Source organism: Pelophylax lessonae, assembly GCF_965119305.1.
Source record: "Pelophylax lessonae genome assembly, chromosome: 1".
In the NCBI taxonomy this organism is placed as follows: Eukaryota; Metazoa; Chordata; class Amphibia; order Anura; family Ranidae; genus Pelophylax; species Pelophylax lessonae.
The window spans coordinates 526,849,759-526,875,450 of record NC_138768.1 but is presented as its reverse complement, the minus strand read 5'-3'; the positions used below and the strand labels follow the sequence as shown (position 1 = coordinate 526,875,450).

The following is a 25,692-nucleotide window of genomic DNA, read 5'->3' as shown; positions in this document are numbered from 1 at the left end:
CTGCCCTTGATAAAACACAGTGGACCAATACCAGCAGCTGACATGGCACCCCAGACCTATCACTGACTGTGGGTACTTGACACTGGACTTCAGGAGTTTTGGCATTTCCCTCTCCCCAGTCTTCCTCAGGGTCCGGTCACCTCTTCTCGTTGAGCAGCGTTTTCTGCCACACTTTTTCCTTCCCACAGACTTCCCACTGAGGTGCCTTGATACAGCACTCTGGGAACAGCCTATTCGTTCAGAAATTTCTTTCTGTGTATTACCCTCTTGCTTGAGGGTGTCAATGATGGCCTTCTGGACAGCAGTCAGGTCGGCAGTCTTACCCGTGATTGCGGTTTTGAGTAATGAACCAGGCTGGGAGTTTTTAAAAGCCTCAGGAATCTTTTGCAGGTGCTTAGAGTTAATTAGTTGATTCAGATGATTAGGTTAATAGCTTGTTTAGAGAACCTTTTCATGATATGCTAATTTTTTGAGATAGGAATTTTGGGTTTTCATGAGCTGTATGCCAAAATCATCAATATTAAAACAATAAAAGGCTTGCACTACTTCAGTTGTGTGTAATGAATCTAAAATATATGAAAGTCTAATGTTTATCAGTACATTACAGAAAATAATGAACTTTATCACAATATGCTAATTTTTTGAGAGGGACCTGTATATTTGGTGAGTGAACATCCAAAAAGGAGTGACGACACAGGTGCACGTGGTGTGGTGGACAGTCCTTGAAAGATTTTAACTAAGATTTTTCATGGATGTTTTGTTTGTTTAATACCAATATGGACTTTATTTGTTTTGTGGACTTTGAATCCATTTATTCACTTGCTACATGGGTGATATTGTGAGCGCCGCCATCTACTTCATTATCTACTCACTATTTTTGCTTTCACTTAGTAGATACCTTATTCGGTATTTTTTTTTTTTTTTTCGTTTAAGTGGCAGCTGATTACATGCACTCTTTCTGACATGGCACAGTGGTGCGCCCTGTATACGGATCCTGGTGTGTTTTCGAAGTTCACTATTGCGATTTGTGCATTCAAGGACACCTAGCGCTGTCCCTCCTTGCACTCTTGGAGTTACATATAATAGATGTTCTAAAAAACAATGTCTTTCACAGTTTATACATTTGATAGTGGTTAGTATTGTCCTGAGGCACAGCATGTTTTGTGGTCTACGTAAAAGGAGGGAAAACAAAAAGTAAACAATTAAAATAATAATAAAACACAAAGTATGCCCTCAGCACATATTAAGTTTATTTTGGAACTCCAGAACTGTGTTTGGTGGGATGTTGCCTTATTTTTTCAACAAAATCCTCAAATGTGTTTAGAGAAAGAGGTGTAAATCTACTTTGCACCCCAGAATTTCCCATATAAAAACTAAAGATGTTTAAAATTTGTTGGTAGCTGGGGAGGACATGGAAATGTTTGGCTCTATTTTTGTGTTCATGAAACAACTCTTCAAATGTGTTTAGCAGTGTAAACGGGTATTATCTTGCACTACAAAATCCGAAGGAGTGCCTGCAATATAGGGTTATTGTGTTCAAGTACAGCGCCAAATAGAAAAATGTACCCTAAAGGTAAAGGAAATGAACAAAGTCCAAAAGTCCGTCTAAGGCTGATACTCAGGTGCAGAAAAATATACACATAGATTCCAACACCATTCGTGCAGATATATTCCTGACGATCACCACGTGCATGAATAAGGTTATCTCCTTACCAGAAATATAGACCCCCTGTTAAGGAAGGTCTACCGAGCATGAGGTGTAAAACGATCATCAAGGAAGGGTCCACTCCAGATCAGCCTCCAATCCTCCATGGAATGTTCAAACAGGACAATGGACTTTGTCAACTTCAGAAACTCCAAGTGATAAACATTGATGTTCCTCCAAAAAACAAATGGGCGCTCACATGGTGAAGTACGTACAAATTTATTGCATAAAATAAAGGTAAAACACTCACATGTTATCTGCTTGATACAGGCATGTAGTAACAAAAGTTGGCCGCGGCTATAAGCGTGTCTGCATGGGGGCCCCCATGCAGACACGCTTATAGCCGCGGCCAACTTTTGTTACTACATGCCTGTTTGAACATTCCGTGGAGGATTGGAGGCTGATCCGGAGTGGACCCTTTCTTGATGATCGTTTTACACCTCATGCTCGGTAGACCTTCCTTAACAGGGGGTCTATATTTCTGGTAAGGAGATAACCTTATTCATGCACGTGGTGATTGTCAGGAATGTATCTGCACGAATGGTGTTGGAATCTATGTGTATATTTTTCTGCACCTGAGTATCAGCCTTAGACGGACTTTTGGACTTTGTTCATTTCCTTTACCTTTAGGGTACTTTTTTCTATGTGGCACTGTACTTGAACATAATTGCTTTATGGTTTGATTATACTATTGTACTGGCAGCCTTCACTCTGGTTAGTGTATTGAGCGCAGCTTTCTTCTTTCTTTGCAATATAGGGTGCACCGACGGCTTTTAAAAAAAACCCTCACAATTCTTGAATGTAACAGGATCATGTAGAATATCCAAAATACCAGACTTCTACATGATTGCTGCCCATAATTATGAAACTTCCATCACTGGCAACAGATAGAAAGTTGAAGGTATTCTTTGCCTTTTCAGAATATAAACCTTTATGGGATGTAGGAAACAGTACAAAGTCCAGACCAAATTACTTTTTCCATTGCCCAGTTGTCCAGATGATTCGGAGTCGGAGTCTTTAGAACATATTATGCAGTGCACCTTACTGTGCTGACCCAGTGTACAAGCCCTATTGCAGCAACAGGTTATCAAGCTGCTGATTCACATTTCTGTGGAAGTTTGCCATTTAGAAACTCTTCAATGAAGTGTATGTCTATTCCTGAAATGAAGCTTCGATTAGATTTTTTGCAGTCTGTCCATGCTTGCCATGTGCTAGAATTTTTGACAAGGTTACCAATAAAACCTCAGATTTTGCATTTTCTTTGACAATACACCTGCAGTTCAAGCACTGGACTAGATGACTTCCTTAAAACTCTATTAGCAGTTTCATATGGCTATATAAGTGCACATGTCAAAGTGAAAACTGTTTTAATGTTAGCACATAATAGTAACTGGCAATGGACCCAAATATTTACTTCTCTTTTTAACATTAACGTTAACATTTTTCCTTTTATTGACTTGCAATGTGCCAATGAACTTGCTAGCAAATTTGACTACTGCAGACAGTCAACCCCTAGCACAGTCCCTTCCCTCACGGTATGTCATAGTCCTTTCCTCTTCTGGGAGCGTCTAACTGTCTGATGGCCAAGCAATGCCACCCCTCCCTATATAACCTTTTTATTTTATTTTTTTTTAACAGCCGGGGAAACGGTAACGGAGAATACTATAGAGTGTCACTTAAGGCAATCTTGGAGTCTGTTGACTTCACATCCAAGATGGCGGCACCCAGCAGCAGCTTTAGGGCAATTGGGTGTCTATAAAAGGAAGGCTTACAAGTAAATAACGTGCAAAAATACAGTAAATGCACATATAAATCTTATGGGAAGATTGTTGGTGAAATCAATGGTCTGACAACAGGGTCTCTAAACATCCCTCTCATGCAGCATTTCTGTACTCTTGTCCATTACCTGTATATCTTGCAGATATCAATTGCTGGCCAGTTTTTTTTAAACACAAAGATGCAGAAGGTGGCTCTATGGGAGCAAGGCCAACTTTGTAATATGAGCCCCAGTTTAAATCTTTCAGAACTTCAGACTTCCTACCATCCCTCTTTTCTTTTCAAGAGACGCTCAGGACAGACTTTAGTGGGCCACTTCCTTCCCCATTAGAAACTCTTGTAATGAGAATAAGAAGATGAAAAAGGGGTCTATAACTTCTTATCTATACCTAAAGCAAGATGTTGTCATATGTCACACAGAGTTCTTCAAAGAGTGCAGACGGTAAACAAATTGTTAGATTTTTTTGCTTGACATGTGCCTTTCAAGTAAAAGGAGAAAATGTAAATAACGCAAATACCTTAATTGCCTTTTGTGCATTGGGAAGTCCTTCTTCTATGTCTTCTAGTAAGATTCCCCCCAGTCCCCTCTGATCATGCTTGTCCAATAGTCTCAGAAGAGCCCTCTTGTCTTTTAAATTATACTTGGGCTTAAAAGCATATTTTCCATCAATAACTTCAATTTTAGGGTTGTTTGCAAGAGCCTAAAATGAGCAAAAAAAAATAATACTTTAACCAAGAATAAAATGATCCCAAAATACATTAATATGCTGTGGGCTTTACACATTTATATGTGAGTAAATATGAAAATACAGTGCAGCGCACAAACAGCTCAGTACACCGTTCATACATGTCAGTATACACAGTGCATCACACATACAGCTAAGTACACTGTCCATACATGTGTCTGCGAAATTGTGAATGTTTGAGGAGCAAAGCCTTCTGGGACATGTAGTCCTGGGCAGAAGTAAGTGAGTGATTCTAAAGGAAGAAGTGCTATACTATACCTTGCTATAGGGCTACTCTATACTTTACTTTGCAGCTTGCTATGGGGGCACTCTAAGGCCAGGGGGAGCTGGAAGCGCGGGTGAGGGACCCCCGAGGAGAAGAATCAGGGCTGCTCTGTGAAAAACCATTACACAGAGCAAGCAAGTATGACACGTTTGTTGGCATGCATTAGGAAGGCGATGTTTTCCAGAGACAAAACTATAATCCTGCCACTTTATAAAACTCTGGTCCGACCGCATCTGGAGTATTCAGTCCAGTTCTGGTCACCAGTCCTCAGAAGTGATGTGTTGGAGCTGGAAAGAGTCCAGAGAAGGGCAACTAAACTGATTATGGGATTGGAGGACCGAAATTATGAAGAGCGCTTACAAGCGCTTGGTTTATTCTCTCTGGAGAAGAGACGCCTGAGAGGGGACATGATAGCAATTTATAAATACCTCAATGGTGATATCAACATAGAAAAAAAACTTCAGTTGCAAAGAATGTATGATGACACAAGGACATACAATGCAATTAGAGGAGAAGCGATTTAACCTCAGACTACGCAGGGGGTTCTTTACAATAAGGGCTACAAGACTCTGGAATGCTCTACCACAAATGGTAGTAACTGCAGGGAGCATGGCTACTTTTAAAAGACTTTTGGACGTACATCTCAAGGATAAAAACATTCAGGGGTATGGGAAATTAATACGTCCATGCACGCCGACACAGGTTGAACTGGATGGACTATTGTCTTTATTCAACCTTAACTACTATGTAACTTTAAGGGCTCTGTGCAGGGAAGGTCTGCTTCTGAACCCGAAACCCAAACCCAGTGAAGCTGGAGGATGATGGACTGGAGGTAATTTAAGGCATTACAATTCCATTTAAAGTAAAAGTTTACCAGTATTGTGCATTGTATTTAAAAAGATTCTATCCATGAAAAAAAAAAGTCTCAGCATTTACTACTACTTTAATATTTATATTTCCCCTCCGCCCTTTATATAGCTTCATGTCGGACTCCCAGTTAAAATACCTATACTACTTCTGGCTAGATTTCCAAATGAATTATTATTTTTTTATTATTATTATTATATAATTATTTTTTAACCCCTTATGGTAGTGATTATCTGCGGTTTTTGTACTATAAAGGGCTAATTTTTTTTAAACCCCATCATGAAAGGCGGCAAAAAAAGCATGCTGCTACTTCTAAAATGTCTTATGCTGGCCATATGGCCATACACGTACAGATTTTTAGACGAGAATATTTGTGCAAAAATTATTTGTGCATTAGATAAAACGGACCAACATCATTTGAAAACTTCACTTGCTTTTAACAATCAATTTTAAAATGAATGCAATTTCTGAACAAGAACCACATACGCTGTCTGCAAATTTGTTTGATGGAGAAAAGTTTTCTATTTTGCTCCTTCGAATTTTGCGGTCACTGTGGTCGAAAATGAATGTCGATTAGAAAATCAAAATAACATTTGTTTGTGTATGGCCAGCACAAGTGACAGCAGATGAAGGTAGCTTGTAGCAAGCTACCCGTCTATGAAAAGGGAGTCTGTTGTGCATAATATATTGCAGTCCTGTCTGGAAGCTTGCAAAAACCAAATTTTTGTAAAATCTTACTGTAAAATTCCTTTCTCTGAGTCCTCTGACAGTCGCCGCCCACTCATAGTCATCACCAATGGGTATTGACCTCTTATCCGCAGGAGCAAGCTAGGCATAAGACTTCTTAAAAACAAAGTAATTTACATAGACACACCTGTAGGGGGCTGTCCCACTGGTCTAATACCCCCCTGCTATCAGCATTCCCAACTCAGTTTGGTAGCAAGCAGTTAAAGTCCAAAAAACCCCAAAAAGAGGGGCGGGAGCGGCGACTGTCAGAGGACTCAGTCGAAAGGAATTTTACGGTAAGATTTTACAAAAATTCCGTTTTCTCTTACGTCCTCTGACAGTCGCCGCCCACTCATACAGTCTTCCCCAATGGGATGTCCCAAAGCAGTGTAGACATGAGGGGTGGGAAGCGCAACCGTCACAAAGGCAACTCAGCACCCAAGTCAGAGAAAGGAACCTTATCCGAACAGAAAGGTAAATCCTCTGGATAACAGAAAAGCTCAACTGGAGCAAACAAACCAGGAAAGCAAACAAGGGGGAAACAACCACAACAGCCAGGGACCTACAAAACTAGGGCCCCCTCAAGGCACTGCCGCACACAGAACTTTGCGGCCAAAGGAAGCATCAGCAGATGCCAGAACATCAAGTTTGTAGAATTTGGAAAAAGTGTGCACAGACGACCAAGTCACAGCGTTGCACACCTGGGCCACTGAAGCCTGATGCCGGAAAGCCCAGGACTCACTCACCGCCCTGGTAGAGTGCGCCTTGACAGGGAAGGGCGGAACCCGTTCCCTAAGCGAATAGGCCTGTACAATTGTCTGTCTGATCCATCTAGAAATGTTAGCCGCAGACGCAGCCATACCCTTTCAAGGTCCCTCAGGAAGGACAAAAAGAGAATCCGACTGTCTGAAGGATTCAGTGGACGACAGGTAGACCCTGATCGCCCGGACTACATCCAAGGAATGCAAGGCACACTCCTTAGAATGCTTAGGATTTGCACACAGCAAAAGGTAAGACAGTATCCTCGTTAAGGTGAAAATCCAAAACCACCTTAGGAAGGAAAGATTGGTTAGGTCGTAAGACCACCTTATCCCTATGATCCACCAGGTAAGGGGAGCGGCAAGACAACTCCGACACTCTGCAAGCAGATGCGATTGCCACCAGAAAGGCAACCTTTCTCTGCCTCTGCTGACGAGAAATTTCCCTGATGTGTTCAAAGGGAGGACGTTGCAAAACAGACAGGACCAAGTTTAAGTCCCAAGGAGGTAAAGGTGCCCTCAGAGGAGGAGCCAAATGACGCCCACCTTGAATAAAGGTGCGTATCAATGAATTAGACATCAAGGGGAGCTGAAAAAGGATCGCCAGTGCAGATAACTGGCCCTTAATAGTGGTCAGCGCAAGACGCTGGTCCACACCAGATTGGAGGAAGGCTAACACACTTACCACCGAAAAGAAGCGGGGATGGACGCCCCTGGATTCGCACCGGGCAAAATAAGCCTTCCAAGTACGGTAATAGATCTTACCAGACGAGGCCTTCCTAGCCTTGAGCAGGGTAGGAATGACCGCCGATGAGAGACCCCGATCTCTCAAGACCTGGCTTTCAACAGCCATGCCATTAAAGCCAGCGACCGTAAAGCAGGATGGAAGATCGGCCCTTGAGACAGCAGATCGTCTCGTAAGGGGAGTCGCCACGGAGGCTCGATGACCAGTTGTATAATGTCCGCGTACCAAGACCGGCGCGGCCAGTCTGGGGCCACCAAAATCAACAACTTCTGTTCCGAGACCAACCTGCGAAGGAACCTGGACAACAACTGAATCGGAGGGAAGGCATAAAATCAGGCGATACTGATTCCAAGGCACCACCAGCGCATCCGAGGCGTCTGCCAGAGGGTCGCACGTTCTTGCCACGAACCTTCCCACCTTGTTGTTTAGCCGAGACGCGAACAGATCCACATCTGGGGTTCCCCATCTCGCACGCAGCATCCGAACACCTCCGGGTGTAGGGACCATTCCCCCTGGTCCAGGGTCTGGCGGCTCAGATAGTCGGCCTGCCAATTCTCCACACCCAGAATGTGAACCGCCGAAATCGCCGGGACATGAGTCTCAGCCCAAGTCAGAATCTCGGTCACCTCTATGGCCACCCGGGCACTCCTGGTGCCCCCTTGGTGATTGATGTAGGCCACCGCCAAGGCGTTGTCTGTCTGTACCCGCACAGGGCGACCCCAAAGCAGATCCGACCAACGGAACAAGCACAGCCTGATCGCTCGCAGTTCCAAGATGTTTATCGGCAGGGAGGACCAAGTGCCCTGGGCAGATAGAATGCCCAGCACGCCACCCGAGTCCGACAGGCTGGCATCCGTGGTGATCACCGTCCACAACAACGGGCGGAAGGATTTCCCCTCCGTCAGAGCCGGGGACTGAAGCCACCAGAGAAGATCCACTCTGACGTGACGGCTCAGAGATATCCTCCTTTCCAAGGATTGAGGAAGTCTGGCCAGGATCTCCGCTTGAAGAGATCGCGTGTGGAACTGTGCAAACGATAATCGCCTTGAAGGCCGATATCAACCCCAGGGATCGCATGCAGGTCCGGAGTGATGAGGAGTCGTTGTCCCTGAGGGACCTGACCTCGTTCTGCAGAGTCCGGAGCTTTTCCTCCGGCAGAAAGACTTTTGCTTGGCCAAAGTCCAGAGCCATTCCCAGGTAAGGGAGACGAACAGAAGGGGACAAGGTCGACTTCTGCACATTGATGGTCCACCCGAAATCCTGGAGCATCTGAACGGTAGTTGACAGATCGCGTAATAGGCTCGGCTGGCACTTGATCTTAACAGGAGATCGTCCAGATATCCCAAGATCGCAATCCCCTGTGCCCGTAACAGGGCCAGAACAGGAGCCAGCACCTTGGTAAACACCCTTGGAGCCGAAGCGAGACCGAAAGGTAACGCCACAAACTGATAGTGTTCCTCCGCGATTGCAAAACGGAGGAACCTCTGGTGACCCGCGAATATGGGGATGTGTAAATACGCATCCTTGAGATCGATGGAAGCAAGGAAATCTCAAGGGCTTAAAGAGGCCACCACCGAACGGAGGGATTCCATGCGGAACTTTTGAACCCGCACGAAGCGGTTCAAAGCTTTCAAGTCCAGAATCGGACGTACCTTGCCCTCCTTTCTGGGCAAAGTGAACAGATTTGAGTAGAACCCCCGAAATCTGTCCCGATGAGGCACCGGGACAACCACCCCCTGGGCGAGGAGATCCTGAACCGCCCGATGAAGATTGTGTAACCGATCTGGGGTCAAATGAAGATTTGAGGGAAAGAATCTGTCCGCTGGTCGCGAAAGGAATTCGATCTTGTATCCCGATCGAATGATTTCCTGAACCCACCTGTCCGGAATCCGGAACAGCCATGGTTCTAGAAAACCGCGCAGACGTAACCCCCCCCCCCCCACCCCTGGAACGGGTGAGGGCGTCCCTTCGGGTCGAGGCGGCGGGACCTGCCGAGCCAGCGTGGCTTGGTTTTGGCTTGCCCGTCCAGGGCTTTTTCTGACCACCGTGGCCCTTAAAGGGTCTACCCTTGTCCTGCGCCTTGAAGGCACGAAAGGACCCCTGATTTGTTTAAAGGAAGGGCCCCGCTTACCACGGAAAACTTTTCCCTTTTGGTTCTGGGGCAGCAGAGTGCTCTTGCCCCCAGTGACTCCTTTAACCAATTCGTCCAGGGATTCTCCAAAGAGACGATTCCCTGCATAAGGAATGTCAGACACCGTCTTCCTGGAGGACTGGTCAGCCGACCAGCTCTTCAGCCATACCAGACAACGGGTCAGCACCGCGACACCAGATAGTCGTGCTACTAGAGGAGCCTCATCCAAGGCCGGGCCACACAGGTACAGAACCGCCTGACGCATCTGATCCAACATCTCCACAGTAGTCGGAGGGGCGGAATCCGTCTCTAGAGTGCGTTTGAGCACCCGGGCCCAAACAGCCACAGCCTGAGAAACCATAACAGATGCGAAGACGGGCTTCAGCAAAGAACCCACCACCGTATAAGCGTGGCGAGCCAGAGATTCCACCCACCTATCTGTAGGGTCCCTAAACACCGGAGAATCCTCCGAGGGCATAAGAGAGGCCTTGTTCAACCTGGACACAGTATGATCCACTTTAGGGGACACCGTCCAGCGCGAATCCATAGGAGACGCAAAAGGGTAACGGAACCGAAACCATTTGGTACCACAAAAGGGCGTTTTAAATTACGCCATTGTTCGTTCACCGTTTCGTGAAACTCAGCGGGACAGGGAAAAACCTAAAGTAACCAGTGCAGCAGCTAGAGAAGGAGAAGAATCAGGAGTACCTGATTCATTAACCAAGGCTGGGGGAAATTTGCTGTCCTGGGACTCCATGACAGTACAAGGACGCTGGCCCTTTAAGACGCGATCGCGGCGCCCACCGCAATGTACTGCAAGTTAAAGTATCCCACTGAGAGGAAAGACACCGAAAGCAGAAGAATATCCCATAACCTTGCCACACACAAGATGGCGCCCGAAGGTGCCAAAAAACACTACAGAGAGGAGCTGCAGAAGTGCCCACAGTGAGGCCAAAGCAGCTGCCCACACCTAAAATGACGGTTCCGCGTTTTTTACAACGCAGTGGTCCGCCGCACCATGACTGTACCCCCAAATACACTAAACAGTGCGGACAGGGTTAGGGACCCCCACACAGCATAACATGCTCAGAAGCCCCCGCAGGGACCGGGAGGGATGCGAGCCCCGGGCACAGACATGAGGAGACAGACACACAGAATGTAATCCCCATACAGATGCCCCACACAGAGTAATACTTACCGCTTCACAGGGCGTGGGAGCCCCCCACCCCAGATGGCGGGGGGGCCAGCAGCCAAGAAGAGGACGCGTCTCAAGGTCAGAACCGCATGTTGAGGCATCCCAGCGAGGTAGCCACCTCGCAGGCTTGTGCCCCTGAGGACAGGGGCAGGTCGTTTGCGAGGCCAGGGCGCACACATAGCCTGCTAAACGCTTGATGGCAGGCTGGGATTCCCTAAGATCCTCTGTCCTGAAATGTCAGGACGACCAGTTCGATTCCCAGCTCCGCAAACGCTGTAGTCTTCCGGAGAACCGACTAACTAAACGCATAACAAATAAAAAGCTAGTAGTGTAAAGAAAAACACATTGCAGCAAATAAAAGTATTAAAAAGGAGAAAGGCTGAGACCGTAGCCCCAGCACAAGGAAAGCCTATCTTTCGCCTTAACTAGGCAGAAGACAAACTGAGTTGGGAATGCTGATAGCAGTGGGGTATTGGACCAGTGGGACAGCCCCTTACAGGTGTGTCTATGTAAATTACTTTGTTTTTAACAAGTCTTATGCCTAGCTTGCTCCTGTGGATAAGAGGTCAATACCCATTGGTGAAGACTGTATGAGTGGGCGGCGACTGTCAGAGGACGTAAGAGAAATTGGATTTTAGGCCTTTTTACATTTTTTTCTTTCTCTATAAACATTTTGATCGGAGTCTGATGATATGTACGAGATTCAACATCTATAATATAAATGTATACTCTGCTCAAAAAAATGAAAGTCTGAGTATAGCATCACATCAGCTAAACTCCTGAAATATTGATCTGGTCAGTTAAGTAGCAGATGGGGTTGTTAATCAGTTTTAGCTGCTTTGGTGTTCATGAAATTAACAGGGGCACTAGATGGGAAACAATGAGGTGACCTCCAACACAGGAATGGTTTTACAGGTGGAGGCCACTGACATTTTTTCCCTACTCATCTTTTCTGACAGTTTTTCACTAGTTTTGCATTTGGCTAGGGTCAGTGTCCCTACTGGTAGCATGAGGTGATAGCTGGACCCTATAGAGGTTTCACAGGCAGTCCAACTACTCCAGAATGGCACATCAAAACGTACCATTGCCAGAAGGTTTGCTGTGTCTCCTAGCACAGTCTCAAGAGAGGAGATTCCAGGAGATAGGCAGTTACTGGAGAGCTGGAGAGAGCAGTAGAAGGTCCTTAACCAATCAGCAGGACTGGTATCTGCTCCTTTGTGCAAGGAGAAACAGGATTAAGCATTGCCAGAGCTCTACAAAATGACCTCCAGCAGGTCACTGGTGTGAATGTTTCTGACCAAGCAATCAGGCAGACTTCATGAGGGTGACCTGAGGGCCCAACATCCTCTAGTGGGCCCTGTACTCACTACTGAGCACCATGGAGTTTGAATGCCATTTGCCATTAAACACCAGAATTGGCAGGTCCGCCACTGGCGCCCTGTGCTTTTCACAGGTTCACCCTGAGCACATTTGACTGACGTGAAAGGGTCTGGAGAAGCCGTAGATAACGTTATGCTGCCTGTAACATGAAACACGTGGGGCATATTTGGATGCACCAATACAGTTCTATACAATTCATTTATTCTTATTTTTACTTATTACCCTGATTTTTTTATGATCTTTTTCCAACATAGATTTATGTTTTACCACCATTTACCACCATTGGACGCAATGTGCTATGCAGCTTGTTGGCATGTGTGTGCTAACACGTCATATATATCTGTCTTGTACATGAATCAATTTGATTTTGTTATTCATTGTCTTGATTTTGTTATTCATTGTCTTCATAAGATGGATGGACATATTGTTTAAATGTATTTAAAGTCCCAAAAAAAAAACCCTCCTTATACATATACAATTATACAGGGATGGAGACATATATATATGTTTCATTTAAAGTACCACCTTTCCTTCTCTCCTTAGCCCCTTTGGGACATTATGTTTTGGTCCATCCGGCGCTGCCAGGTTGCACCACAGTCTGTTGAGGAGCTCAGTGATGCCCTGGTCTAGATCGGGGAAGACATGCCCAAGACACCATCCGTGGTCTCATTAGGAGCATGCCTCAACGTTGTAAGGCATGCCTACAAGCACGTGGGGGCCATACAAGCTACTGAGTACCATTTTGAGTTAAGGCAATGAAATTTCAGCAAAACTGACTAGCCTGCTGCATTATTTTCTCACTTTGATTTTCGGGGTGTCTTTGAATTCAGCACTCTGTAGGTTGAGTGTTTTCATTTCCATCAAAAGATGTGGCATCCTTTCATTCCTAACACATTACCCAGTCCATATCAGTATAGTTATCCAGCATAATATTTTTACCCATTGAGATCTGATGTGCTTTTAAAGTTTGTGTATATATATATATATATATATATATATATATATATATACACATATACATATATATATATACACATACATATACATACATACATATATATATATATATATATATATATATATATATATATATATATATATATATATATATATACATACATACATACATACATACATACACACACACACATAAATACATACATACACACACACACACACACGCATACATTTTTCAGGTAGTAAAGCTGTAAAGTGCTGCGTAAACTGACGGCGATACATAAATCCTTTATAATAATAATTAAAATAGAATATAATATATACAGTAGCTCACAAAAGTGAGTACACCCTTCACATTTTTGTAAATATATCTTTTCATGTGACAACACTGAAGAAATGACACTTTTCTACAATGTAAAGTAGAGAGTGAACAGCTTGTAAAACAGTGTAAAATTTGCTGTCCCCTCAAAATAACTCAACACACAACCGTTATTGTCTAAACTGCAGGCAATAAAAATGAGGACACCCTAAGTGAAAATGTCCAAATTGGGACCAACTAGACATTTGCCCTCCCGGGTGTCATGTGACTCAGTGTTACAGGGTCTCAGCTGTAAATGGGGAGCAGGTGTGTTAAATTTGGTGTTCTTACTCTCGCATACTTGGTCACTGGAAGTTCAACATGGCACCTCATGGCAAAGAACTCTCTAAGGATCCAAAAAAAGAATTGTTGCTTTACATAATGATGGCCTAGGCTATAGGAAGATTGCAAAGACCCTAAAACTGAACTGCAGCACGGTGGCCAAGACCATACATCGGTTTTAACAGGTTCCACTCAGAACAGGCCTTGCCATGGTCGACCAAAGAAGTTGAGTGCACATGCTCAGCGTCATATCCAGAGGTTGTGCCTTGCCTACAGTCAAGCATGGTGGTGGGAGTGTCATGGTCTGGGGCTGCATGAGTGCTGCCGGCATTAGGGAGCTACAGTTCACTGAGGGAACCATAAATGCCAACATGTACTGTGACATACTGAAGCAGAGCATGATCCCCTCTCTTCAGAGACTGGGCCGCAGGGCAGTATTCAAACATGATAACAAACCAAAACACATCTCCAAGACGAACATTGCCTTGCTAAAGAAGCTGAGGGTAAAGGTGATGAACTGGCCAAGCATGTGTCCAGACCTAAACAAAATTAGGCATCTGTGGGGCACTCTCAAACAGAGGAGTGCAAGGTCTCTAACATCCACCAGCTCCATGACGTCCCCACAGAGGAGTAGAAGAGGACTCCTGTGGCAACCTGGGAAGCTGTGGTGAACTTCATGCCCAAGAGGGTTAAGGCAGTGCTGGAAAATAATGGTGGCCACACAAAATATTGACACTTTGGGCCCAATTTGGACATTTTCCCTTAGGGGTGTACTCACTTTTGTTGCCAGCGGTTTAAACATTAATGGCTGTGTGTTGAGTTATTTTGAGGGGACAGCAAATTTACACCGTTGTACAAGCTGTACACTCACTACTTTACGTTGTAGCAAAGTATAATATGTCACATGAAAAGGTAAAAAAAATTTACAAAAATGTGAGGGATGTACTTACTTTTGTGAGATACTGTATATACACTGAACAAAATTTAAAAAAAAAACAAAAAAAAAAAAAACTTGTTTTTGCCCCCATTTTTCATGGGCTGAACGCAAAGATCTAAGACTAAATCTGTGTTAGTGAGCACATCTCCTTTGCCGAGATAATCCATCCACCTCACACGTGTCGCATATCAAGATGCTGATTAGACAGCATGATTATTGCACAGGTGTGCCTTAGGCTGGCCACAATAAAAAGGTCACTGTAAAATGTGCAGTTTTATCACACAGCACAATGCCACAGATGTCGCAAGTTTTGAGGAAGTGTGCAATTGGCATGCTAACTGCAGGAATGTCCACCAGAACTGTTGCCCGTGGATAGAATGTCAATTTCTCTACCATAAGCCATCTCCAAAGGCGTTTCAGAGAATTTGGCAGTACATCCAACTGGCCCCACACCTGCAGACCACGTGTAACCACACCAGCCCAGGACCTCCACATCCAGCACCTTCACCCCCAAGATCGTCTGAGACCAGCCACCCAAACAGCTGCTGCAACAATCGGTTTGCATAACCAAAGAATTTCTGCACAAACTGTCAGAAACCGTCTCAGGGAAGCTCATCTGCATGCTCGTCGCCCTCGTTGGGGTCTGAGTTGAGTAGGCAAATGCTCACATTCTACGGCGTCTGGCACTTTGGAGTGGTGTTCTCTTCACGGATGAATCCCAGTTTTCTTAGATTTTTGAGTTCAGCTCATGAAAAATGGGGCAAAAACAAGTGTTGCGATTATAAGTTTGTATATATATATATATATATATATATATATATATATATATATATATACACACATACAGTGGGTACGAAAAGTATTCAGACCCCCTTAAATTTTTCACTCTTTGTTATATTGCAGCCATTTGCTAAAATCATTTAGGTTCATTCTTCTTCCTAATGAATGTACACATAGCACCCCATACTGACAGAAAAACACAGAATTGTTGACATTGTTGCAGATTTATTAAAAAAGAAAAACTGAAATATCACATGGTCCTAAGTATTCAGACCCTTTGCTCAGTATTTAGTAGAAGCCCCCTTTTGATCTAATACAGCCAGGAGTCTTTTTGGGAAAGATGCAACAAGTCTTTCACACCTGGATTTGGGGATCCTCTGCCATTTCTCCTTGCAGATCCTCTCCAGTTCTGTCAGGTTGGATGGTAAACATTGGTGGACAGCCATTTTTAGGTCTCTCCAGAGATGCTCAATTGGGTTTAACTCAGGGCTCTGGCTGGGCCATTCAAGAACAGTCACGGAGTTGTTGTGAAGCCACTCCTTCGTTATTTTAGCTGTGTGCTTAGGGTCATTGTCTTGTTGGAAGGTAAACCTTCGGCCCAGTCTGAGGTCCAGAGCACTCTGGAGAAGGTTTTTGTCCAGGATATCCCTGTACTTGGCCGCATTCATCTTTCCCTCGATTGCAACCAGTCGTCCTGTCCCTGCAGCTAAAAAACACCCCCACAGCATGATGCTGCCACCACCATGCTTCACTGTTGGGACTGTATTGGACAGGTGATGAGCAGTGCCTGGTTTTCTCCACACATACCGCTTAGAATTAAGGCCAAAAAGTTCTATTTTGGTCTCATCAGACCAGAGAATCTTATTTCTCACCATCTTGGAGTCCTTCAGGTGTTTTTTTAGCAAACTCCATGCGGGCTTTCATGTGTCTTACACTGAGGAGAGGCTTCCGTCGGGCCACTCTGCCATAAAGCCCCGACTGGTGGAGGGCTGCAGTGATGGTTGACTTTCTACAACTTTCTCCCATCTCCTGACTGCATCTCTGGAGCTCAGCCACAGTGATCTTTGGGTTCTTCTTTACCTCTCTCACCAAGGCTCTTCTCCCCCGATAGCTCAGTTTGGCCGGACGGCCAGCTCTAGGAAGGGTTCTGGTCGTCCCAAACGTCTTCCATTTGAGGATTATGGAGGCCACTGTGCTCTTAGGAACCTTAAGTGCAGCAGAAATATTTTTGTAACCTTGGCCAGATCTGTGCCTTGCCACAATTCTGTCTCTGAGCTCTTCAGGCAGTTCCTTTGACCTCATGATTCTCATTTGCTCTGACATGCATTGTGATCTGGAAGGTCTTATATAGACAGGTGTGTGGCTTTCCTAATCAAGTCCAATCAGTATAATCAAACACAGCTGGACTCAAATGAAGGTGTAGAACCATCTCAAGGATGATCAGAAGAAATGGAAAGCACCTGAGTTAAATATATGAGTGTCACAGCAAAGGGTCTGAATACTTAGGACCATATGATATTTCAGTTTTTCTTTTTTAATAAATCTGCAACAATGTCAACAATTCTGTGTTTTTCTGTCAGTATGGGGTGCTATGTGTACATGCATGAGGAAGAAGAATGAACCTAAATGATTTTAGCAAATGGCTGCAATATAACAAAGAGTGAAAAATTTAAGGGGGTCTGAATACTTTTCGTACCCACTGTAATATTATATATATATATATATATATATATTACATACATACATACATACATATACACACACATACATAGATAGATAGATATCTATATATTAAATAAACCAAGCTGCGCTCAAGCAATAAAACAGTGCTGTGACCACACGTGTATATAAAATATAAACTATTATTGTGAAAAATAATATGAAGAGTCCATATAGTCTCTATTCAAATTAATCTCTCAATGGTAATGACAGGAATCTTCAAGTGTAGTGGGACCTCCACTGGTAGTACAAACTGCTTACCAGAGTGTAGTGAATAGTGAGCCAATTCAGGGGATTTCACTTGCCTCCGAAAGATAACTCTCTTATGGGTAGATTATTCCACTGTGTTCCAAATGTCCTGGACCATGAGTAGCCTCAACCGATATCAAACCATACACATAGGAAAAAAGATATGGAATCCCATAGCGTAATACTGATATAAATTATGTAAAACGTAGGAGGGAAACTTGTGCAGGATATATAATGTGACAATGAATCACACAAAAAAAAAAACTTAAAAGGATCCATAAAGTGACAAATTCAAAGAAAGGGATTCCGCCAAAGTATCCACTACCAAGTGTGCAAACTGCTTACCAGATATATAATATATAAATCGCCAAATTGCAATAATAGATGATACAGGCACTGTGATCAACTTCAAGAAAAGTAACCACCACCGATAGCGCAAACTGCTTACCAGAGGTAAAATTGAAATTGCAAAGTGAAAAAATGGACAATCCAGGTGTAGATCAGACTCCACCTAATAAAAACAGTGACTGCCACCCGAAGCTGCAAACCGCTTACCAGATATTAGTGTGTATAATGGCAAATGGAATAGGGTACACCCACAGTCTCATATGCTCCAGCAATCCAGTAACGAAAAGCTCAATAACCTCCAATGGTAGTAAATTCAGGTCACGCAGCATGGGCATCAATCGCTAGGTCACATGTATAAAATAAATATACACCCCATAGCGTAAAACTGAATAATTTATTAAAATCAAAAAGAAAAAAAAAAAAAAAAAACGTACAAACATCAATAGGAGAGAGCATGTAGAAGGATATCAAGCCGCCGGCCGGTCGGCTCTTCTGCCCGCCCTTGGTCTCACTCAGATGACCTCAGCACGCCTCGACCCTTGTTTTTTTTTTTTTTTTGTGTGTGATTCATTGTCACATTATATATCCTGCACACTTTTTAGTTTCCCTCCTACTTTTACATAATTTATATCAGTATTACGCTAAGGGATTCCATATCTTTTTTCCTATGTGTATGGTCTAATATCGGTTGAGGCTACTCATGGTCCAGGACATTTGGAACACAGTGGAATAATCTACCCAGAAGAGTTATCTTTTGGAGGCTTTTGGAGTGAAATCCCCTGAATTGGCTCACTATTCACTACACTCTGGTAAGCAGTTTGTACTACCAGTGGAGGTCACACTACACTTGAAGATTCCGGTCATTACCATTGAGGAATTCATTTGAATAGAGACTATATGGACTCTTCACATAATTTTTCACAATAATAGTTTATATTTTATATACACGAGTGGTCACAGCACTTTTTTATTGCTTTAGCGCAGCTTGGTTTATTTAATTTATTGTTTGGTGTTGTCACAGTTAAAGCTGCTGCTTTTTTTATTTCCAATCACTTAGCGCGGTTATCTTTTCTTACAGAAAAGTTGGGACACTGTACAAATTGTGAATAGAAACAGAATGCAATGATGTGGAAGTTTCAAATTTCAATAATTTTATAGATCACATATCAAATGTTTAAACTGAGAAAATGTATAATTTTAAGGGAAAAATACGTTTATTTTAAATTTCATGACATTAACGCATCTCAAAAAAGTTGGGACAAGGCCATGTTTACCACTGTTTGTCATCCCCTCTTCTTTTTATAACAGTCTGCAAATGTCTGGGGATTGAGGAGACAAGTTGCTCAAGTTTAGGAATAGGAATGTTGTCCCATTCTTGTCTAATACAGGCTTCTAGTTGCTCAACTGTCCTAGGGTCTTCTTTGTCGCATCTTCCTCTTCAGGATGCGCCAAATGTTTTCTATGGGTGAAAGATCTGGACTGCAGGCTGGCCATTTCATTACCCAGATCCTTCTTCTACGCAGTCATGATGTTGTAATTAGCAGTATGTGGTCTGGCAATGTCATGTTGGAAAATGCAAGGTCTTCCCTGAAAGAGACGACGTCTGGATGGGAGCATATGTTTTTCTAGAACTTGGATATACCTTTCAGCATTGATGGTGCCTTTCCAGATGTGTAAGCTGCCCATGCCACACGCACTCATGCAACCCCATACCATCAGAGATGCAGGCTTCTGAACTGAGCGCTGATAACAATTTGGGTTGTCCTTGTTCTCTTTAGTCCGGATGACATGGCGTCCCAGTTTTCCAAAAAGAACTTCAAATTTTGATTTGTCTGACCACAGAACAGTTTTCCATTTTGCAACAGTCTATTTTAAATGAGCCTTGGCCCAGAGAAAACGCCTGCGCTTCTGAATCATGTTTGATATGGCTTCTTTTTTGGCCTATAGAGTTTTAGCCGGCAATGGCGAATGGCACAGTAGATTGTATTCACCGACAATGTTTTCTGGAAGTATTCCTGAGCCCATGTTGTGATTTCCATTACAGTAGCATTGTGCCGTCTAAGGGCCCGAAGATCACGGGCATCTAGTATGGTTTTCCGGCCTTGACCCTTACCCACAGAGATTGTTCCAGATTCTCAGAATCTTTGGATGATATTATGCACTGTAGATGAAGATAACTTCAAACTCTGCAATTTTTCTCTGAGAAACTCCTTTCTGATATTGCTCCACTATTTTTCGCTGCAGCATTTGGGGAATTGGTGATCTTCTGCCCATCTTTACTTCTGAGAGGCTCTTTTTATACCCAATCATTTTGCCAATTGGTCCTCCAGCTGTTCCTTATATGTACATTTAACTTTTCCAGCCTCTTATTGCAACCTGGCCCAACTTTTTTGGAATGTGTAGCTCTCATGAAATCCAAAATAAGCGAATATTTGGCATGACATTTCAAAATGTCTCACTTTCTCACTTATTGTGAATAAAATAAGATGAGATTTGTAAAAAAAAAAAAAAGTCTCAACTTTTTTGGAATTGGGTTGTATATTATATGTATACATACATTATATATATATATATATATATACACACACACACACACACACACACACACACACACATATAGTGCCTTGCAAACGTATTCACTCCCCTTGGCATTTTTCGTGTTTTGTTGCCTTACAACCTAGAATTAACATTGATTGTTTGAGGATTGCATTCTTTAATTTACAGTGCATGCCCAAAACTTTGAAGAGGTTTTTTTTATTTTTTTTATTGTGAAGTAAAAATAGGGCAAAATAACAGAAAAAGTCAACGTGCATAACTATTCACCTCCCTAAAGTAAACATTTTGTAGGGCCACCTTTTGCGGTAATCACAGCTCCAAGTCGCTTTAGATAAGTCTCTATGAGCTTGCTACCTCTTACAACTGTGATTTTTGCCCATTGCTCCTTGCAAAACTGCTCCAGCAAGTTGGATGGTTTGCGCTTGTGAACAGCAATTTTTTAAATCTGACTACAGATTTTCTATTGGATTGAGGTCTGGGCTTTGACTAGGCTATTCCAACACATTTACATGTTTCCCCTTAAACCACTCAAGTGTTGCTTTAGCAGTGTGTTTGGGGTCATTGTCCTGCTGGAAGGTTCATTTCCGTCCTAGCCTCAAATCAGTGGTACAGGTTTTGCGCAAGAATATCCCTGTATTTAGCACCATCAATCTTTCCCTCAACTCTGACCAGTTTCCCAGTCCCGGCTGCTGAAAAACATCCCTACAGCATGATGCTGCCACCACCATGTTTCACTGTGGGGATGGTGTTCTTTGGGTGATGTGATGTGTTGGGTTTGCGACAGACATAGCGTTTTCTTTGATGGCTGAAAAGTTTAATTTTAGTCTCATCAGACCAGAGCACCTTCCTCCATACATTTTGGGAGTCTCCCACATGCCTTTTCGCAAACTTAAGTGTCATTTTGTTTTCTGCTGAAAGTAATGGCTTTCTTCTGGCCACTCTGCCATAAAGCCCAACTCTATGGAGGGTATGGCTTATTGTCATCCTATGTACAGATACTCCAGTCTCTGCTGTGGAACTCTGCAGCTCCTCCAGGGTTAACTTGGGTCTCTGTGCTGCCTCTCTGATTAATGCCCTCCTTGCCCGGTCCGTGAGTTTTGGTGGGCAGCCATCTCTTGGCAGGTTTGCTGTTGTGCCATGTTCATTCCACTTGGTTATGATAGATTTGATGGTGCTCCTGGGGATCAAAGATTTGGATATTTTTTTTATAACCTAACCCTGACTTCTCAACAACATTGTCCCTTACTTGTTTGGAGAGTTCCTTGGTCTTCATGGCAGTGTTTGCTTAGTGGTGCCTCTTGCTTAGGTGTTGCAGCCTCTGGTGTGTATATGTAATGACAGATCCTGTGACACTTAGATTGCACACAGGTGGACATCATTTCACTAATTATGTGACTTCTGACGGTAATTGGTTGCACTAGAGCTTTTTATGGGCTTCATAACAAAGGGAGTAAATACATACGCACATGACAATTTTCTGTTTTCTATTTCTAAAAAATAGTTTTATGTATATATTTTTCTCATTTCACTTCACCAACTTAGACTATTGTGTTCAAATCCATCACATAAAAATCAGATTAACAAAACATTGAACTTAAGGCTGTAATGTAATAAAATAGGTAAAAAGTCAAGGGGGTGAATACTTTTTCAAGGCACTTTAGTTGAGTCGCGCTCGCTGGCCAGACTGGGAAGACCGTAAGGATTTAAGATATCCAGTGCGTCCCCAGTCCGGCAGTAGATTGTAGTTCTCACAGGAACAGAAAATAAAAAAAGAAAAAAATGCCAGGACTGCAGGTCCCAGCAGGGAACCAGGTCCTTACTCCTGACTAGGCAGAAAAAAATGACGTCCTATAGCAGGAAGTGGGAAGTATATCCCCTAGGACTGTCCTAGGGGCATAGTCAAGTTTTTTTTCACCTAGTCCTACTCCTATGGAGAGCAGCATAACCCAAGGGTCAAAGAAGATATGGAGCGGTGTCTGTCAATGAATGAAAGAGAAAAACAACATTTTTGACTTACCAGAAAAATCAGTTTCCTGGATTACAGTACATGACACTGGATTCTTTAAATAAATATGAACAGCTGTGAGGTGACTAGACACTGGCAAAAAAGCTGCAGTGCCATCCCACTACCAACTAGCTAGTTTTTAGCAAGCAATAGGGATATCATAAGAACAAAGGAGAGGGAAACAAATTTTACTTGTCCAAAGACAGGAATTTTTACTTGCCTGTAAATTTTATAATTTGGTACACAGTTCAGGACATAGGCCGAGTATTCATAGACCCTTGGTTGTCAGTGATACAGGCTGCAAGCGTTCAGATAACCAGGAAGCGGAGGAAGGTGGCAAACAAGGAGTAGGGAATTGACAGTGTCAAAAAGGTGCATTGTGTTGTTGGACTATGTAGATATAGGAGAGGAGAAGTATACTCTTAACTGCTTAACAGATAAGAAAACATGCCTTGGCACCTGTATAGCAGGTCTATGTATATGACAAAGTCCTGTATCTTCTATTCAGTCATAAATAAAAACATTTGCCTCAAAATAAATCACTCCAAATTGGATCTCACTGTGGGTATCCCTACTGACTTTCAGAGCAGGGGTGATCTGCTCCTTCACCGCATATCTATCTTACTGTATCCTTAAAACGTAACTTTTACTACATCATCTTACAATAAAAAACAGAAGTAGTCCCTGTGTACTAGAGAAACATTTACTGTACCTACAAAGTAGTGCAGATGGACCAGAAGGTCGGTAGTGATCCTTGCCCTCTCACAATAACAAAGTTTCTGAAAGTCAAATTTCCTTGCACTTGGCGATAAGTAAAGCAGATATTTAAAATACCCACTCCCAAAATGAAAAAAAAAAAAATAACCCCAACATGTTTCTCTTAAAAGGCTTTGTCAGGAATATAAAATTGAATGGGGAAAAAATGTGTGTCCTATCCATGTTGTATACAGCACAACACAGCAAACATTCACAAGAGGTGCATGTTCATATAATAATCCTTTCTTTTTCTCGATAAATAGATAAAACTTTCCTCTGAACACATATTTGTCAACAAGGAAAACCATTTACAATTACACTTGGTATTCATTCAATACTGTGAAAAAGTTTTAGGCAGGTGTGAAGAAATGCTGTAAAGTAAGAAAACGTTCAAAAAATATATTTAATTGTTTATTTTTATCAATTTATAAAATTAAAAGTGAGCAACCAGAAGAAAAATCAAAATCAAATTAATATTTGGTGTGACAAAGCTTTGGCTTTAATCCAGCATCAATTCTTACACTTGCACACTTTGTTCACTTGCACAAAGTCAGGAATTTTGTACGATTAGTCAAGTGTATGACTAACTAATTATACCAAGCAGGTGCTAATGATCATCAATTTCATATGTAGGTTGAAACGCAGTCATTAACTAAAATAGAAAAAGCTGTGTAGGAAGCTTAAACCTGGGTAAGAACAGCCAAACTCCGTTACTAAGGGGAGGTTGTGGAAGACAGTTTTAAGTCACAGGTCATACAACAATGAAAAAAGGAGCACAGCAACAAGACACAAGGTAGTTTTACTGCATCAGCAAGGTCTCTCCCAGGCAAAGATTTCAAAGCAGACTGTGGTTTCAAGATCTGCTGTTCAAGCACTTTTGAAGAAGCACAAAGTAACGGGCAATGTTGGGGAATAAAGAGACAATGGAAACTTAATGCAACAGATGAGACACATCATGCTTACTTCCCTTCAACATCGGAAGATATCCAGCAATGCCATCAGCACAGAACTGACGGGAACCAGGTACAGCCACCTACTGTCCGGAAAAGTCTGTCTAGAAGTGGTCTTTATGGAAGAATTGTTGATAAAAAGCCATACCTCAAATGTGAAAAGAAGGCTAAGTGACTCAACTATGCACAAAAATACAGGAACTGAGTGCAGAAAATGGCAGCAGTTGCACTAGACCGAGAAATCAAAATGTGAAATATTTGGCTGTAGCAGGTGGCTGTATGTTCACCAAAGGGCTGGAGGGCGGTACAACAGTGTAGCATGGTGGAGGTTCCTTGCAAGTTTGGGGCTGCAATTCTGCAAATGGAGTTGAAGATTTGGGCAGGATCAAGGGTGTCCTCAATGCTGAAAAATACAGGCAGATAATGATCATCCACCATGCCATACCTTTAGGGAGGCGTGTGATTGGCCCCAAATGTATTCTGCAGCAGGACAACAACCCCAAAGATACAAAAAAGGTCATTAAGAACTATCTTCAGTATAAAGAACAACAAGAAGTCAATATCAGGGAGGCTGTCTAGAATTACATGAAGACAGAAGGATCTGAGATAGCCTACAACCACAGAAGATCTGTAGTTAGCTCTCCAAGATGTTTGGAACAACCTACCTGCTAAATTCCTTCAAAAACTATACGCAAGTGTACCTAGAATAATTGATGATGTTTTGAAGACAAAGGGTGGTCACACCAAATATTGATTTGATTTGGATTTCTCTTCTGTTCATTTACTTTACATTTTGCTAATTGATAAAAATAAACTATCACCATTTCTATTTCTGAGCGTATTCTCAATATATAGCATTTTTTCACAGCTGCCTAAAAGTTATGGACAGTAATGAAAATCTATAGCAAATAGGCATGCACTCAACAGAGAACTGCCATTAGTCTAAATCCTTACCTCAGACATTAGCCATTGCCTTTGTTTCATTCCAATGTCAAGGTGTTGCGTTTCATCCAGGATTTCTTCTAATGAAAGTGGGTGCGTGTCACCTCTCTGGTGTCGGGTCTGCAAAGGTAAACTGACATGTTAATTTGCACATACTGACTTCCACACCTTACCTGTTTTACACACACACTCTCTCTCTCGCTAAGGCCTATATTAACTATCTTGTAAAGAAGAAATTTCTATATTTACCTATTCTGAAAGCATTCCGATCCAGTCACATAATTGGCTTTAAGTAATGGCTTCACTGTCGAGGAGGGACAGCCGAAAATGAATGCTTGGTTGTAAGCCTATAAGTGATATCACCGCATAGGCATTTCAGTTGATGTAGGTGACCTCCCCTCTTCACTGAAGCTGGCCACTAGGGAGATTATGAGACCAAATCAGAGCACCTTAGGAATAGGTAAGTATAGACATTTTTCTGTTACATGATACTTAGTTTAGGGCTTAGAAGGGGGTGGGAGCAGGTTTAAGCTTAGAAGGTTAGATAGTATTTGACTGG

General features: G+C 42.8%; 1 protein-coding gene across 1 annotated transcript in view; it reads right to left on the bottom strand.

Annotated features, from left to right (window-relative positions):
- Window positions 1-25,692, bottom strand: part of GTF2E2 (general transcription factor IIE subunit 2) — a 194,267-nt gene that overhangs the window by 89,220 nt on the left and 79,355 nt on the right. Inside the window, exons 3-4 of the mRNA XM_082243449.1 lie at window positions 25,146-25,253; window positions 4,000-4,182 (exon numbers count right to left, since the gene is read on the bottom strand). Coding sequence (XP_082099575.1) covers window positions 4,000-4,182; window positions 25,146-25,253 — 291 coding nt within the window. The remainder of the gene's footprint in view (window positions 1-3,999; window positions 4,183-25,145; window positions 25,254-25,692) is intronic.